Here is an 18328-nt window from a genome sequence, read left to right as displayed (position 1 = left end):
TTCCTGTTTCACAAGTTCATCAGTAACAATGAATTCTATGATTCTATGAATGGACGTCCATTGCGAATACAGCATTAGGAAAGCTTGGCAGTTCCAAAAGGTTTGTCTTTGTTTACTAAATAAACAGGTGAAATTAGAACAGGCTTCCTCAAACTTGGCCCTCCAGATGTTTTGAGATTACAATTCCCATCATCCCTGACCACTGGTCCTGCTAGCTAGGGATCATGGAAGTTGTAGGCCAAAAACATCTGGAGGGCCGAGTTTGAGGAAGCCTGAATTAGAACATTCTCTAGGTCAGGGGTGGTCAATGTGATGCTCTCTGTATCAGTCACAACCTCCCATCAGCCACAACCATCAAGGATAATCAAATTAAAGAAACAGCCCACATGCTTAAAAACTTTTTTTAAAAAAAGTTATACGCAGTACCAAATTCTGTACTTTTTCTGTGCTTAGATGAATTGCAGAACACAAAACAGCACAATTTCTAAGCCAGATAGAATTTTTAAAAGTGCATCTGCACTTTCCCCCAGTATTAGGAGCACCTGCTTAAATCAGATCAATTCCTAGTCAATATCTTGGAAATAATTGAATGTTCAGCTAAAGCAGTTGTTTTGTGAGGCTGTGATTATTCAAACCCCTTCTACTTTGTGCATTCTAAAGAGCTTATTTGCTACTAGGTAGGAAACATGAAAAGCCCACATGCAACCTGAAACATAATGCACATAAAACCTGAAGTTTACAACCGCAACTGAAAGCGTGCACAAAAATCACTACTTGCTTATCTCCATCCACATGTGTACATTATAGTCACGCTCAGCTTGGTACCATGTATGTTCTTTAACAACACAAATTACAACATCAATCCACCCGAAAATGCTGGTCAAGCACCACTGTTTTCTTTGATGAAAGTTGCATTACTTCTCTATAATGGAAAAACCTCAATACCATATCAGAGATTCAATTAAAAGCCTCAGTTAAGAGCATCTGTTATATAAATTTTAAAAAGGCTGTCGGAACAAATGTGCCTTTTACAGCGCTCTGAACCTGCCATTCTGAGCTCTGATCAACCACAAAGGCAGAGAATGACAGGTTGACCTTTCAAGCATAGCACACAAATATACTACTATCAAACATTTTTGAAATACACTTTGATGTAGTAATCTACCACTGATGTAGAATTGGCAACCATCTGCTAAAGTAGTGAGTCCTCGGAGTACGAGTAGTTTAATATTTTCTCATACTCATCTGTATTTCTTTCATGATCTAGTTAAGTTGAAGAGATAGAAATACTACATATTAAAACCACACAGATGAGTCCTGGGCAAACCATGTCCACTTTGAATCTTTCCTAGAAAAAAACACCTGAATAAAACAAAGGGGGGGGGAGCACATAAACACAATGCATGAATCTATTTTATCCGATTCCTAGCAGCAAACAAACAAGGAAACTTTCAATGCAAATAATAACTTTGGATAAGAGTCTGGAAAGATCAAACTATCTTCCCAAAGCCACAAACAGCTGCCCATGTTATTGGCTGGACAATGTAGCATAAGACTGTAAGTACTTCTCAAAGAGGCAGGGACAGTTTTGTATCTCAAGCCTATTTGCTAAATCCATATTCCTATAATCAATTTTCGTTTAGCTGAAGCATTTACTTGCTAATTCAAATCTGATGAAGTGGAACTACAAGTGCATATAAGAGAGCAATCTCTGAAAGAGGCATTATATTAAACCAGTATTCCATATTCCTCTGCAGTTTCTAGTTCCCCTTTTTAGTTTGTTATTAGTGCAGTTGTATCTGTGGTGATGGGAAAGAGTTATGGGCGTATGGCACAAGCGTACGATAGCATATGCCAAGGCATACATGAATGAGAGCTGGGGGTGTAGGTACATACACATTTATGTAGCGCTTGGTTGGGGAAGACTATGGCAATATGGCACCCACTAGCAGTGGAAGAGGAGTGCGGGGGGAACGCCCCGCCCCTGGTAGCGCGATCCCAGTAGGGTGCCATTGTGGCTGCTGCCCTGCCCCTGCAGGCGGCGTGCCCCGCCCCAGGACGTGCGCCACGCCCATGGGTGGCGTGCCCCACCCTCGGGATGCGCGCCAGCCCCGCCCCGCCTGCGCTCCGCCACTGATGGCACCCTGAGTGAGGCCAAGAAAAGGCCGCCCTCCAAATATTTATTTTCATTCCTTTCTTCCTCTGGCCTTCCCTTCTGGCTTGGTGACCTGTGCAGGAGAACCACCTGCACTGCCCTGAATCCAGCAGTGCCTTGGTCTTTCTTGGACATTATAGCACACAACTGGAAACATGGGCTACCTTGAAAGGCAGGTGCATTTCCCTACTGGAACAAATGACAACGAAAATCAGATCCTATCATCCCTGCCAGCTTTGTGCATGGGTAATGATCCACAGAAGATAAAACCACAGGCACATGTGAATTACAAGAGTTTCACTTCAACTCTGTCACAAAAATTCAGTTACGGAGGATAAACGCCCAAGAATATATGAACTCCCTGGAATCTCACACCGCTCAGAGATTGGTGTGTGTGTAACAATAGTCTTTCACATAAAATGAGAACATTATTCATGGCTGTATTCTAGAAAGTCAGAGCACAGACTATGAGCTTGCAATGGGAAAGAACAGCATTATTCTGTTACAGTCCATCAGAATATGTCTTTGCAATAAAATACTTACACAAACAAGGAAGTTCACATCTTATGTCCTACAGACTGACTTCCAACAGAAAGAAGCAAGGTTGAGTGTTATGCCATTTCTGCTTGCAGTTTACTGGCTTGCAAAGCAGGTCAAATAAAATGGCATACAATGGAACAAACACAATTTTGATATTGCTGAGGTGACACAATGTGCTTTAATGTACAATTAGATTGGAAAAAACAACAGAGTTTGGATTAAGAATGATTAATGAACATAAATAAAGCCAAGGTTAGAAAAAAACAAGAAGCCGGATGAAAGAATCAACGGTATATGTAAATAGCAAGGAAGCCAACTCAGATGAAAGCTTTTGCTACTCCAAGAGCATGGCAGCATGCTCAAGTTATTTTAGCAGGCTGCTAGATGAGAAAAGCAAATACAGCTTTTGTACACATACACAAAGCATTTGTAGGAAAAGCAAATACAAGCTTAAAAAAAGCCAAGCAGATCCTAGGCAAGCGAACACAATGCTTCACTTTTAAACTACTGTACAGTATATAACATAGTAGCTCAGATCATAACACCAAACCATGGCTTAGTGCAAATGTGTGGCCTCCTAGAAAGGAGATCACAGCCCGCTTTCCTCCTCCAGTCCTGCTGCTGCTGCTGCAAACCAAGAACAGCTTGTGAGAAAGGCGACAAACTATCAGCCCTCATTCCAACAGCAAGCTAAGGCAAACCATAGTTCCATTTGCAGCAGCCCACAGCAGGACCTAAGCGGCTGCAAATCAAAAGAACCTAGAGGTCACCCCAAAAATATATGTTTGATTTCATGGAAAGTGCCTATTTCTATAATCTATCAATGATGAAGTGTGGCATTTGCCAAAAATATCAGCTGCAGTTAGTATGCACCCTATTACATAACTATAAAGGTAAAGGGACGCCTGACCGTTAGGTCCAGTCGTGAACGACTCTGGGGTTGCAGGGCTCATCTCGCTTTATTGGCCGAGGGAGCCAGCGTACAGCTTCCAGGTCATGTGGCCAGCATGACTAAGCTGCTTCTGGTCCAGTCGCAGACGACTCTGAGGTTGCGACGCTCATCTCGCTCTATAGGCTGAGGGAGCCGCTGTTTGTCCACAGACAGCTTCCCGGTCATGTGGCCAGCATGACTAAGCCGCTTCTGGCGAACCAGAGCAGTACACGGAAATGCTGTTTACCTTCCCGCCAGAGTGGTACCTATTTATCTACTTGCACTTTGACGTGCTTTCGAACTGCTAGGTTGGCAGGAGCTGGGACCGAGCAATGGGAGCTCACCCCATCGCAGGGATTCGAACCGCCGACCTTCCAATCGGCAAGCCCTAGACTCTGTGGTTTAGACCACAGCGCCACCCACGTCCCTACTTACATAACTATGTAGAGCAATAAAAAAGTAAAAACAACTACTACTACTACCAAGGAGATACCAGATATGGAGGGTGCTTGTACAGTACTGCAGTCTTAATAAGGACATGTGAAAGACATTTTAAAATCCAGGTGCTTATATAATGCACTAGTGGCACCAGATGCCCAAACAGGAATTTGCACTGATGAAGAAACTTACACAGCCTTTTGTTTTTACCTCCAAGCCAAGTGTGATTATTATTTCTGCATGGGCAGTGGGGCTTCCAAGCTTTCCCCCCCCCCGAAAGCAACTTATCTAAAGGCAAGGCACTGCTGAAATTGGGGGGCTGAAGGCATTTCAGACCCTCATCAGAGCAAAGGAATTTGCAGTAAGAAAAGTAATAAGGACCCCCATTACGCACACTCACAAGCCATTGTGTATGCATGTATTTTATCTTCAAGTTGCCACCCACCAACAGGTTTAGCAGTTTGAGGTTCAACTCACTAGGATGTTTTCTAGGGGTTAGGGGAGGGGAGATTGCATCTATGCTAAAGATTCATTGTTCATTGTCACACAGCTGTTTAAATCGTTATTTATTGTTTAAAGCAGTGAGAAACAGAGTTTCAATGCAGAAATGTTTTTTCCAGATGCTTTTGGGGGGGGGTATTTAACACTGATCTCAAGCTCAATGCCAATGGTGCAATACAGTATTCAATTCCTACTTAATTCCACTTTTTAAAACATGGTGTGCTCCCAAGATGTCAAGACCAGTAGGAAGGCAGTCTCTAAACAGCTGCATTTTGAAAGAATGAAAAATTAAATTCAGTTTGCCTTTTTTATTTTAACACACACGCACACCCTGACGGCAACTGTGGTACAGAATGAAAGCACTCAGACTACAGAGAAAAAGATAATGTGGTGTTTTTTTAAAAAAGGTTCCTAAAAATGGCACCACAAAGTAATCACCATCCAAACATCACATTATTGCTATAAACATACTCCCAAGGCTGGAGTAACGTTTTTCAGAAATCATCTCCACATCAGAATAAAAACTACACACTTATTTTTCTAGTGCTTGAACATTCTCTGGGCATTGCATAACCTTTAGAAAGCAAAACAGTCTCTACCTGCAGGCTCAGAATCTTATAGGCAGACTAAAGAATAAAAGAGACAGGGAGGGAATAGGATGGCTGGCAAATTCAGGCACTAATTCTTAATACGGTTAGCTAAAAGTTTAATGACCAGGTGAAATGGCCGTTGAAAGAGGCACCTTCTGAGAGTGGAAGAACCAAACAGCTGCTTGTCCTAGCCAAGTCAATTGAGGGGAACCATGCCCTCTCACCTCTCCCTCTTCTGTAGCCGGATTTCCAAACACGAAATAAATGGCAGCTTGGAATACCCGCATGTCAAGACATATTCTTGCTTGCCAAGGCAATATGACTGCTGCACAATTCTCCCTCAAAGAAAACACAACTCTCGAATCTATGGTGCCCATGCATACCTGCACATACAGCTGCATGCTAGGTTATTAAGCACCAGTCTCTGAGAAGATACACTTCAGAAGTTCTCACTCATTTGAAGAGAGAGAAAAGGATTGCCTGTCTTCTGAGCATGATGGAGAAGGGAGAGCAGCCTCGTAGTGAATGCTCACAGAACAGGAAAGCTATAAGAATATATTGAATAAAACATTTATGACACATTAGAACACTAAAACACATGAAGCATGCAAAGGCCGCTTTACTATAGGCTGGTTTCTGGGAGATGCCCTGGGATAAACTGGGTATTATGAAACACGCAGCAAAAATGAGTTCATGTACACTGAACGATTATACATCAACAACCAGTGTCCATCATTCTTTCTAGTGATGGACACTTAAAAAAAAAAAGACATGTAAAAGAGTCATTCCACTTTGAGGTTTTTACAATCAAGCAGTATACAGCGGTACTTCGGTTTATGAACAGTCCTGTTTACGAACTATTCAGTTTATGAACTCCGCAAAACCGGAAGTAGTGTTCCGGTTTGCGAACTTTGCCTTGGTCTACGAACGGAAGCCGAATGATGGAAGGGCACCGGTGGCGGGAGGCCTCACTAGGGAAAGCGTGCCTCGGTTTAAGAACGGATTTGGTTTAAGAACAGACTTCATGAACGGATTAAGTTCGTAAACCAAGGTACCACTGTATAAATATTTTGAAATAAAACACTTAAGACAGAAATTTTCAGGCAACTTTCTTGTTTTGTGTGTAAAATATGTATATTAAACAATTCTGCATTGGACAAACTTGTGTCATTTTTTGCAGCATTTAAACCCATTGATTTTGTATAAATACGCCCCATCACCACCACACCCAATTTTCCTTTAATAAGCAGGCTCCCCTTTTCTTTCTTTTAAGACAACCAAGCTTCCGACCTACTATTGCATTTCAGTCTTTACAGAACTAGTGGAGTATTTTTCACTAAACACTCTTTTTGAAAATTTACACCGTTAAAGGCATTTTGAATGCAGAGGCACAAACAATTAAGAACCAAGTCTTCAAATGCATTTCAGGCTTAGCATTAGATTTTTATGTAAATGATCCATGCAAACTCCAGTACGATGGACAATGCAAAGACCAGAGAAAATTAGATCATAGCTGCCAAGTTTTCCCTTTTCTCGCGAGGAAGCCTATTCAGCATAAGGGAAAATCCCTGTAAAAAAGGGATAACTTGGCAGCTATGAATTAGATCCTGGCACAAGCACACACAGCCTGCTTACTAATTATTCCTTTATAAAAGCACTGTCTGTGGACTGTTCAATTTTTATCCCCCCCCCCCCGAGTAAAAGAATCCCAATTGGTCTTTCACAGAAAATTCAAGGGAAGCAAATTCAAATCAGATGTCAAGCAATATGCCCCCCCCCCCCGCCGGCCAGTGATGAAGCAGTCCATTAAGCAAGATTCCAGAAATAAGTCACATGCCATTTTAAAGGAAACACTGTATTAAATCATACACAAGAAGAGACTGGTGGACTGAACAGGCTGTATATTTTTGTATACAAGAAATATGTTTGTATGGAAAACAAAAACAAGTGCTTTTTGTACATGTAGAAGAGTCAAAAAGAGAAATACTTATATCACCAAGATATTCATGCTTCTCACAACTCTAAGTCATATGAAGTTTTGAAGGCACTTTTTTTTTTAGAAGGAGACTGTAACTATAAGCTGAACAAGGGTAAGATGGGAGCAGGGAAGACAAGCAGATGTGCTCATAATTCAATTCTCCAAAGCAAAAGGCAGCAGACTTCTGCACATTTCTTACCTATTTCTTATCAAGGAGAACACAAATCCCACCTTGAGTAATAGGTGACCTTCAGTTTCCAGTAGACAGGAATAGCTATGCCTAAAAATACTGTGCAAATTGGTTGTAAATTTTGTTTTAAAATTTTGAGAGAGGGATTCTATTTTCATTATTTTGTGAGCTGACCAGTATTAAAGGATAGGATAATAAATGTATTAAATTGCATAAATATATAATCCTATGCATGATTATTCAGGATAAAGTTGCATTGAGATCAGAAAGTCACAGCCTTAATAGCAGCAACAGGATGAGAAATCCCAGTCCAGTGGTCAGCAGCCACCACAGAGCTTAAAGCTTCCTAACAAATGAGCTGCTGCTCATCTCAGCTGAAGCCACAGCTCTATGTATGGGAGAAGCAAAATGTGTAAGCAAAACTTCTCCTTCCATTCAATGTATAGAAGTTCCTGCACACACAAGGTCTAGAGCACTGCAACAGAGCAAGACAAATACCTTTCATAGGAAGAGCCCTGCAGCATTTTAAAATGTTAATGGTGCAAATAAAGTCGAACTATATGTTCCAAAATATTGGCACTGCGGTACTGATGATATTCTAGCTCCCATTTCCTCCCAACAGAGCAAGTGTACTACAACTTAATAAGTTATGGTTGCTTTCTGAAGAACATCCATAACGGAGCATGTTCCTTAGATGACAATAATAATAATAATAATAATAATAATAATAATAATAATAATAATAATAATAATAATAATATATTTATACCCCGCCCATCTGGCTGGGTTTCCCCAGCCACTCTGGGCAGCTTCCAACAGAAAAATGAAATAAAATAATCTATTAAACATTAAAAGCCTCCCTAAACAGGGCTGCCTTCAGATGTCCTCGAAAGATCTGGTAGTTGTTTTTCTCTTTGACATCTGGTGGGAGGGTGTTCCACAGGGCGGGCGCCACCACTGAGAAGGCCCTCTGCCTGGTTCCCTGCAACTTGGCTTCTCGCAATGAGGGAACCACCAGAAGGCCCTCGGTACTAGACCTCAGTGTCCGGGCAGAATGATGGGGGTGGAGATGCTCGTTCAGGTATACTGGGCTTTACAGGTCAGCACCAACACTTTGAACTGTACTCGGAAATGTACTGGGAGCCAATGTAGATCTTTCAAGACCAGTGTTATATGGTCTCAGCAGCCGCTCCCAGTCACCAGTCTAGCTGCCGCATTCTGGATTAGTTGTAGTTTCCAGGTCACCTTCAAAGGTAGCCCCACGTAGAGCATACTGCAGTAGTCCAAGCGGGAGATAACTAGAGTATGCACCACTCTGGCGAGACAGTCTGCAGGCAGGTAGGGTCTTAGCCTGCGTACCAGATGGAACTGATAGAGAGCTGCCCTGGACACAGAATTGACCTGCGCCTCCATGGACAGCTGTGAGTCCAGAATGACTCCCAGGCTGCGCACCTGGTTCTTCAGGGGCACAGTTACCCCATTCAGGACCAGGGAGTCCTCCACACCTGCCTGCCTCCTGTCCCCCACAAATAGTACTTCTGTCTTTTCAGGATTGAACCTCAATCTGTTAGCCGCCATCCATCCTCCAACCGCCTCCAGGCACCCACACAGGACCTTCACCGCCTTCACTAGTTCTGATTTGAAAGAGATCCATTTGTTTGCCCCTCAACTAATGGCTGACACCTGCTGGTGCCAGTTTTTAGTTCTGAAATTTAAACAACGCCATTTGGAAATAGGAGAGTGAAATAACTGATGACTAGAGAAATATTAGGCCACGTGCTGGACATAAAATAAAATTCCATATTTGTATGTTTTAAAAGATTATTAAAACCCAGCAATACCTGCATTTGCTGGGCATTTAACATGCCAACTGTTACTTTGTGGTGATTTCAATTACTTGCTGCAGGTACAAACTATGTTTCTTGATTCTTTACACTAGAAGGAATTAACAAGATAACATAGGAAAAAGCTTAACTGTCTAAGAATGCCCCCTGCCAGCCACTCAGAGAAATACACTGATTGGATGTTTACCTAAACAGAATGGGAAATGAAAATGAACTATAATCGAGCCAAAAAATAAAAGCACTAGAGGATTAAAAGTACATACCCTCCAATATTTATCGAATGAAAAGAGAGACGTCCCATTCCATAATGATAATTTTACTATTTCTTCTTCTTCTTCTTTGGCGATCACTCGTAGCCAAGTAAGATTGTCTTCCATTAACACAGTTTTAACAATGAGTCCGTAAGTGACTATGGGGGCCAATTCTGGATCCACTTGTCCTTCCACAGTGGGGACATTGCATAGCTGCCAAGTTATCCCTTTTTTAAGGGATTTTCCCTTATGCTGAATAGGCTTCCTCGCGAGAAAAGGGAAAACTTGGCAGCTATGGACATTGGTTTCCAGGCGGGAGTTGATCACGGTGTGGATTTGCCAAGCGTGCCTTCCTCTTAGCATGTTTCTCCCTTGCTTCCTGAGTTTGAGTGTCTTCAAAGCCCATGACACCTTTGGTAAAGGCTGCTCTCCAACTGGAGCGCTCACAGGCCAGTGTTTCCCAGTTGTCCGTGTTCATACTACAATTTTTTAGATTTGCCTTGATACCCCCTCCCCCCCCATCTTACTGGGTTTCCCCAAACACTCTGAGCAGTTTCCAACACATATAAAAATGTAATAAAACATTAAACATTTAAAAAACTTCCCTATTCAGGATTGCCTTCAGACGGTTCGGGGGTCAGATAACTCCATACCCTCCAACATCCTAAGGAAATAGGCACATCCTAAGGAAAAGCGGGACATTCTGGGATCAAATCAGAAACCAGGACGGCTTCTCGAAATCAGGAAAATAGGGACTCTTGGAAGGTCTGAAAGTAATTCAAAGGAGCAGAATGACTTAAACCTGTAAAAATATTTTGATTGCAATCACGAAACACTTTTTATTGCAATATTGTAATAATACACACTGGACAAGAAGTTTTTGATCTATCCGATTTCCATCCTATTCAAGGAGATCAGGGAACCACACATTAAATCATTTCATGTAGTCTTGCAAAAATCTTGAAAGGTAGGCAATGGTATGAGATGTGACTGGTACAAAGTCAGCATTTATGACTAATTAGGGATTCAAACTCAGGTCTCACTGATTCAAGCTTGCCAGATTTCACTCACGCACAAACACACACACACATAGCTGTCTTATCACATACAGGTACTCACCATGTGAAGGCAGGCAAGCTAGTAAAACATTGTGGGGCCTGGTAAGGTTTGTCTTGTTGCTAGTTACATATAAGCAATATCTGATCCACATCTACAGTGTTTGGATTTCCGTTCAGGGCACTACATATGCCTTAAATAGACAAATGGTAACCCATTATTTCAGTGTGAGGAGACCATTAATGTTCTTTTGGGCAGCCATCCAAAATCAATTTGCATTGCAGCTTGAAATAAATTTAACCCGCAGTGATAAGTCTTGATTTCTGTTTTTAGTGCGGATAAAAGCTACTTGTACAAACTGAAGTAATCAATCACAATCCAATCTAAGTTAGACCGGTTATAAATAGTAGGCATTCTGAGTTTCAATGTGACAAAGAGAAAACACAGTTAACTGTAAAAGAGGCCCACCCTGGCACCACTGAATACTGTACTGTATAGGAATTTGCAGGCAAGATGAACTTCCATTTCTCAATAGTGTTGGGATGGCGGCAGTCTGAGAATAAAGATGGGAAGGGCACTCCTAGAAAAGCTATCTTTGCTCGGGGTTAACTACTATCTGCAAAAACAGATTCCCAAATGACAACGTAGGAAGAGAAAACATGGTTCTTGTAGACTTGTTTCCAAGCCTAATTCTGCTTATTTTGTTCTTAAAGGTACTTCACAGCTTTAGTGTCACCTTCCCTCAGACACTATCTCTGGGTGACCCCTACCCCCCACCCCAATGGTGCTGGTGTATGGCTACTAAGTATTTTTTTATATAATTATGTGAGAACATTGTTCCAGGAGTTTTAATTCTGTTTTTAGCCTGTTAATCCATTTTAGCCCTCTTTTAATTCTGAGTTCCATACTACATTGCTGCATCATATTTCATTATTATTATTATTATTTAGTTGCTGTATTTTAAAGCTTGTTTAACATCAAGAACTTTTAGTTTCAAAAGAGGAGATGTGTAAACACTGACAAACAAACAAAAATGCGACTCTCCAAATGTTGTTTGACTACAGCTCCCGTTAAATAAGACACTTGTGGCTTGGATTATAAAATTTAAGGAGATCTAGTCAGATCACTGAACCTCAGTAGCTATGCTAGCATGTGAAGGAGGATTGGAAACTAAAGTGGAAATCAAACTGGAAGGAGAGGGATATATGTGCCCCGCTCTCCAAGCTAATTCTGTATTGGAAGATGTCGTGTGGCCAGTGGATACGTGGTTCTGGGAATAAATGGCATAGTCAGGGTCCAAACTGCATGAAAAGCTCCCCACTTCAGACCTTTGCCCCTCCAAAGATGCCATGTTGGAGTCTGCACCCCCAGCGACATGTAGCAGACCTTTGCCTCTCCAACTCCTAGCAGCATCTAGTTTTGTTTGTTTGTTTACATAAAGGGAAACTTCATTTCAAAGGCAGGTCCACACACGCTTCCTCTCACACATGCATATCTCTCTCACACATACGTGTGTGTTGTTTTATATATATATTCATCCCTCCTCCCTTACAAAAAAATCACATGAGTGAGCATCTGCGTTCTCATGCACGTAAAGCACACACTCTAGCGTCCGTAATAAGCCATACAGAAAAATGGACACACAACCTCGGTCTCATTGGCAAGCACATTTATTTATTTGAAACATTTCTTATCCGCTCTTCGCTGTGCATGCAATTCCACGGGCTCTTACCCTTTAAAAGAAATTGAGATACATCCTACAAGTACTATGAACAAGGCAGATACTTACTAGCAGCCAACTAAAATAAACACCGGCAATAGTGCTATAGTCCATCAAAAGTCTGGACAAATTTGCACGCAGGTTTCTCATTCATACAATCGAATGCAGCACACTTTCTTGTGGGACTTTTTGCGGCTTCGCCCACCTGTATGTGTACATATACACGTTCTTGTTCACCTGGCCTCTCTTCATCCAGCAGATGTATGCCAACACTCTCTTGCTGTCACACTCTCATTCAGCTACAAGCATGTGTGCATGCACTCACAAACACACCCTCAGGCACCTTCTCACTCGCATATGCACATACCCATGGTAACTTTCTTTTCTGTCACACCTTCAGGCGCATACTTTCATGTGCATTCTCTCTCTCTTACATCTGCACAAACTCTCTTTCTTAGTCACATGTTCTCAACGTTGAATACATATGGAATTAGACACTCTTTCTTTGCAGATTTTTACTCATGCAGGACTCTTGTGTATTCCACCTCTCTCTTGTTGTCTGTGTGTACATCCTGACTCTTGCATGCACCCTCTTCCCTATATGCACACACTCCTGAATTCATGCATTTGGCCACCCCTTCTCCTTCCCTCTGTCCAGCACACATAAAAACTATCACAGATCCTCCTGATCTATCACATTGCAAATTCCTTTTGAGAAAGTTACCAATGGGCACAATCTAGCTGAGCCTCATTTAGACAATGGAATGGGACGACCTAGTCATGACTAATGGACACTCCTGTACTAAAAGCTCCTTAAGTAAAAAACAAACAGTAAAATATCATCATCATCATCAATATGCCACCCATGAGACTGGGTTGCCCCAGCCACTCTGGGCGGCTCCCAAGTAATGCAACTAACAAAAAATTAAACATGCATGAATCAATAGCAGCAAAGCATGTTTAAGGTATTAGGACTTGAGGAAGACAGGGAAAAAATGGGTGCATCCTACAAAAATTGTGAAAAAACATATGCTGTAAATAAACCAAACACAAATCCAAATGTTAGAGAGATCATAATATATATCAGACTAGCACAGAGAAGGTGGAGAGGAGTTGGTGTAAATCAGGAGTGGCTAACATGTTGTTGGGTTCCCAGCTTCAGCTAGCATATCAAGTGGTCATGAATGTTGGGTGGTATAGCTCAGCAATGTCTTAAGGACGGTAGATTAGCCATCCTTGGTGTACATGAAATCATCCCTCTAGGTACTACTAGATTACGGTAACCTATCTCAAAAACCAAGTCTGTAGTCTAAAGCACACTACAGTACTTCCAAATTTCCACAATAAGGCACACCACACCAAGGGATATGGCACCTTCCCCCAGTCCATAGTAGCTAAACAGCAGGTAGGGAGCACAATGGGGTTGGCTTCCTCTCAGTCCATGGAAGGATGGAGCACACCTGAAGTTGTGGCATCAGCAACTCCCTCGCCAAGCCCTGGTCATCTAAAACCAGCTGCGGAAGTTTGGCTTCGCAACAAACCCTCATCAAAAAAGCAGCAGTTACCTTTTTGGAAACGCCTTCATAGTACTGCTTAACTCACTTTTTTCCATATACCATTACTTTCCAATCCATTGCCTGGCAAGGAATACATATCCATTCTTTCATTTTTACAGTCTGTACAAACTTAGGAGCAAGATTCCAAAAGCTCGATCTGCTCAGCTGATAGCCACAACAATCTCCTCCTTAAACGGAATTGAGAATGCATATAAGTTTTCTCTGTAGTGAGAGTGTATTGCGTTTGTACCCCAATGAATCTTCAGAATGCAGTTTCAAGAAAACAAAAACTAAATAATAGACTGATTTTTCCTTCTGTACGATTCTGGCATAAAGACTTAACTTGCACATGTGCTAATTTAAATTTCTAAACGGATTTTACATGCTAGTTATTTTAGTAGTCAAATTTGAATAAATCATAGAAACACAACCAAATATGTTATGGAAACAAGATGTTTTCGAATACCAATTCTCAATAACAAAGCAAGCGCTGGGGACTGATTATTTACAAAAATAAAAATTTAATGATGTTCTCTCAGATGAAAACAGCTACCTGGTGTTTTCCTATGGACTATGATTTAAAGTATTAATTACTATCTGAGTTGGGGGGGGAGGGAAAAACACAAAAAAATCAAGACTTTTCAGTGAACTAAAAGTGTACTCACAGTGTTGGCAAGTTCCAGGTAACTTCCTCCAACTGAATTACTAAAATTGGAAGCTTGTGTAAGAAGTCTCTGCATTGCAACTTGTTGATTCATGACATTGCCTCCATAGTCCAAGAACTTCTGCAGAGTTGAACGACTGTGCAAGTCAGGGCTCTGAAGGTCTCTAGCTCCAGAATCATATTCCCAACTTTCTCTAGCTCCCGAGAGGGTACCTGGGTAAAAGGGGAGGAAGGCTAGTTTATTAGAAGGAACTGAACAATCAAATTCCACATCTTCTCCACTTTGGTGATCACAGAGGTTGAGAACTTGAAGAAACCTTAATGATAGCACCTTCCTTCCTTCCTTCCTTCCTTCCTTCCTTCCTTCCTTCCTTCCTTCCTTCCTTCCTTCCTTCCTTCCTATCTCTTCCCAAACCTCACATTTTCCATGGAGTTCTTGGGACAAGGCCCTGGTCCTCTGCCCCTACTGAAATTAAATACATATAAGTAATCTGAATGCATGGTCTTTCCCTGCTTAATTTCACTTCCACCAGCCCAACTCCTGGGCTGAATATGATAATTTAAGTTTCCTTTGCTCTCTTTTTTTCAGGGGCTTGTCTTCTTGCTGCTAATTTGTAATGCCCCATGCACATGATTGATAGTATATTAATAATAATTCCAGTCTATTAATAATAATTCCACCCTTTGGTCACAAAGGCACTCCAGCACCAATGACTCTTCCAAGAAGACCAACACTACACCATATGAATCTTCTACTCTTCAGTCTTTGTGCAACAGATATCGTTACACTTCAGAACAGACCCTTTTGTATGTTTTTAATGACCTGCACCAATCACCAGACCAGTGTTGTTGTATTTTTGCCTGCCTGTTCACTTCAGTCTTCTCTCCTTTGTGTGGTCTGACTACAGACTCCAGATGGACTTGAGGAGCCTTATAATGACCCAGTTAATTCCATGCTGGTGGTGTGCATGGAAACAAACTTCTATACAGGCATCCCCCTTTGTTAACTCAGGTCTAGCAGAGGGTCAACAGGGAAGCAAATCACATCCCAAATAAATTACATCAAAATTCCACAAATTTTGATTGAGTGCACTTCCAGATAAGTGATCTCAAGCCGCAGTGAATCTACAACAGGCATCTCCAAACTGCGGCCCTCCAGATGTTTTGGCCTACAACTCCCATGATCCTTAGCTAACAGGACCAGTGGTCGGGGAAGATGGGAATTGTAGTCCAAAACATCTGGAGGGCCAAAGTTTGGGGATGCCTGATCTACAAGGACCCTGAGATCATCTTCTGAGGCCCTTCTTCATGAGAGGTCTGGAGGGTGGCCACACAATAACGGGCCTCCCCTGCTCTCCCCAGGGAGGTTCAGCTAGCACCTTCATTATATACTTTTAGGCGCCAGGCAAAAACCAGGCCATTGACTGATTGACATCTTCTGCCCTTTTCAAATGTGTTATGAAAGGGGAGATTATTGAGTTGTCTTTGTTTTTATTACGGTATGTATTTTCTGTTTTTCATACAGTATTGTGATTTTATGTGGTGAATCTCCCTGAGATCCGGGGGTTATAGGTCGGTATACATATTTAAAATAATAAATAAGAATGATACATTTAACGTGGATACCTCTTGTCACCATTCAACACTTCCTCATATTCAGTTCAGAGATTTGAGTACTGGGCCTCAAAACAACTACCCTGTTACCTTAATACTTCTACAGCTAATAGAAGAGAACATATTCTGTTGAACACAGTCTGAAAAAAAATGTTCTGCTGAGACAGTGAGTTTATTAGATTAAAATGTAAGGCTAAGTAGGCCATAAACTCTTGAAGTGACAGCACAGAAACTGTTTTATTGAACAATTCACATTTACTTATGTGCACATATTAATAAAGCTTTACTGACTACACATTCAACATTCTGAGCTCCCAAGCAGAAACAGTCACCACCATCACTACTAACAGCATGATGGGCTCAGAAAAAGTATGCAACACCCCAGAAATGCTAAAACTGACCACAGAAATTACAACAGTATATTGAAGTGTTGGTCGCAATTCATATCAAACTAGTGAAATACCTCCCAGTATGCTCCATAGGGAAGAAGGTAATTCTTAACAATCCCATGTGGGGTAACGTCACCCTTTTCTAATTGTTGAAAGGAAAACCATAGAATTGGCAACTCCAGTTTCTCCACTCCCCCAAGAGAATATTGCCCATCCTCATTTTTAACTTTTTCATGAGGTTCCCCAGTGGATAGCTCAGTTGGTTAGAGCGCATGGTGCTGATAACGCCAAGATTGCAGGTTCAATCCCCATATGGGACAGCTGATTTTCCTGCATTGCAGGAGGTTGGGCTAGAAGATGATCCTCAAGGTCCCTTCCAACTCTACAATTATCTTAATTCTATTTCCTGGTTATCTGCCAGCACCCTTCACTCCAACGCCACAACTTCCATCTACCCTGAATGTCAGCCTCCCTCACAGCAGCTTCCTTCCCGACACAAGTAACAGCTGGATTGAGATGGGGAGACAAAACTGTGAAAGGAGGAGTTCCCAGTCCTAACTCTACCCAGAAATGTGATTTTCTTTTCTTTTATATATAAAAAAATCACATAACACCAAGTTATGATAAACCTCCTTTACACATAAGTTAAGAAACTTCCTTTGCAATAAACCACTAAGAAAAAATGATCTTATAATCCTTGAGGGGCGGAGCTTCAAAAAACAAAATAGTATAGGTAGCTTTACCTTCCATTTTACAGGGAAGGTTGAAATACGGACTTGAATATCTTAAAAACCTAATGAAGCCATACCATCTCTTAGTAACCTTAAGCATACCCATGATATGTTTTGCTGGAACACAGGTGTGTGACTGACCTAGCGGAACAGTTTTATGTTTTTTTACACCGTCATGTCTGCATCACAATTTCAGTTAAATTGATGAAATTTGCTCAAAATGATAAAGTGTGAAAGGAAACCAAATAGTGAAGTGCCAATTAGTAGCAATTGTGCAGCTTTTTATAAAAATAAAATAAAAAATGAGCATTTTGGTTCATACCATATCAATGAAGTCTGTTTTCAGTCTTCCTAAGACTCATTTAAAAAAAAAAAACCAAGACCATTTTAAGATGCTGGACATAGGGCAGGATAAAGTTATTTCCAAAACAATCTAGACACAAGTCTATAAAAAATGCCTTTTCCTGCAATAAAAATACATACATCAGCTTGAGGAAACACTATTTATAAACATCTGTTTTCTCCACTACTTCGATCCTCTGGCATCAAACACATTTCCCCCTTATGGTTTTTCTTTTTAACTGAAATCAATAGCAGGTGATCTTCAGCTGTAATGGACAATTGATCACAAGGAGATGAGTGTGTTTATCACATTCTAACATTATACTGAGTGCCAGAAGCAGCAACTTGGACTTCTGATGACTGTTAGGCCATTTTGCATAGCTACACACTAGATGTAAATGATTTTTCAAGTACTTTAACACCTTTGTGAGACAAGAGTGCCTTTAAGATGTTCTCAGGTGCCAGAATTTTAGTTTTTGATTTGAGACAAAAAAAATTAAAAGACCTGGTGCCCAGACTAATCAGGCTCATATTTTCAATTGGTCAAACCATTTTCTAAAAATAAAATATAAATTAAACCAAATAGGTTAACTGGATAAAACAGACCAGTTATAAATTTGTATGATGTCGAGATGAACAAGAGCATGGGGAAAGCTAATTCATTTTTTTAGACTAATGGTACAGCTACAGAAATGAAGAACATACTTCTTGGTAAACTACAAAGAAAGAGGAAGATAGAAATCAATAGCAGAAAACCACAAAGGGTAGCTTCAAGCACACAAAACCAAATCCTATTTCATGCCAAGCCCAATCATTCTTCTTGGGATGAATTCATAAC

The 18328-nt window shown here is 41.1% G+C and overlaps 1 protein-coding gene across 1 annotated transcript in view; it reads right to left on the bottom strand.

The window, feature by feature from the left end:
* MCC (MCC regulator of WNT signaling pathway) overlaps window positions 1-18328 on the bottom strand; it is a 202635-nt gene that overhangs the window by 152288 nt on the left and 32019 nt on the right. The window contains exon 3 of the mRNA XM_035099855.2: window positions 14416-14627. Coding sequence (XP_034955746.1) covers window positions 14416-14627 — 212 coding nt within the window. The remainder of the gene's footprint in view (window positions 1-14415; window positions 14628-18328) is intronic.

The sequence above is a fragment of the Zootoca vivipara genome, chromosome 11 (genome assembly GCF_963506605.1).
Source record: "Zootoca vivipara chromosome 11, rZooViv1.1, whole genome shotgun sequence".
NCBI classification, from domain to species: Eukaryota; Metazoa; Chordata; class Lepidosauria; order Squamata; family Lacertidae; genus Zootoca; species Zootoca vivipara.
Note: the sequence above shows the minus strand (reverse complement) of the source record. Positions and strands in the feature narration are given on the sequence as shown.